Source organism: Sphaeroforma arctica, assembly GCF_001186125.1.
Source record: "Sphaeroforma arctica JP610 unplaced genomic scaffold supercont1.12041, whole genome shotgun sequence".
NCBI lineage: Eukaryota > Ichthyosporea > Ichthyophonida > Sphaeroforma > Sphaeroforma arctica.
Window position 1 is genome coordinate 119 of NW_014028517.1, and position 651 is coordinate 769.

General features: G+C 43.6%; 1 protein-coding gene across 1 annotated transcript; it reads left to right on the forward strand.

Annotated features, from left to right (window-relative positions):
• Window positions 1-201: 201 nt before the first annotated feature.
• Window positions 202-390, forward strand: SARC_17775 (hypothetical protein; the record flags this gene model as incomplete). The annotated part of the gene is made up of 1 exon (XM_014288136.1): window positions 202-390. A coding segment is annotated over one exon (189 nt), but the record flags the coding sequence as incomplete, so codon positions are not given.
• Window positions 391-651: the final 261 nt, after the last annotated feature.

The window sequence follows — 651 nt, forward strand, 5'->3', positions numbered from 1 at the left end:
GAAGGAATGTGTATTTATGAATATTCATTGACAACTACGTAGTTCAAATTACTACCAACTCATTCAAACGAGCATACGCGCATGACATATACCAGCTATTTATACCACCCCTCACTCTATAAACTTACAATCAGACCCGACCCAAATGCCAAAGTATTTTAACCCACATACTCCTGCTTAATTGTCCATCCCCACAGACTCATGGTAGAAAGTTACAATGGGAACATTGTGTTTCCGAACAAACAGACCACACCACTGACCCGTTTCTACGAGGGCAAACTCCTGGAGTCCGAAACCTATGTCGGGGGTCATGTTGAAGCGCTCGAGGCAGGCGTATTCCGCAGTGACATCCCAATGGACTTCAAAACACAGCCCTCGGCTTATAAGGAGGTGCGTGCACGCGTGTGTGTATGTGTGTACATATATAGTTGTCAGTGTACATATATGATTGTGTGTCGAAACTGGGTTCTCGTTGTGACTTTTTTATGTTATGACTTGTGTATGTTATGTCTTGTATATACACGGTCAGTGTAGTTAGCGGTGTATGGTTGTGCGTGTGCAAACAATGCCTTTGGGTATATGTCTTTGTTTCCAGATTACGAGAAGGTACAATCCTCTGCCTACAGGTCACTTTGTCATGGCATTGTGCTG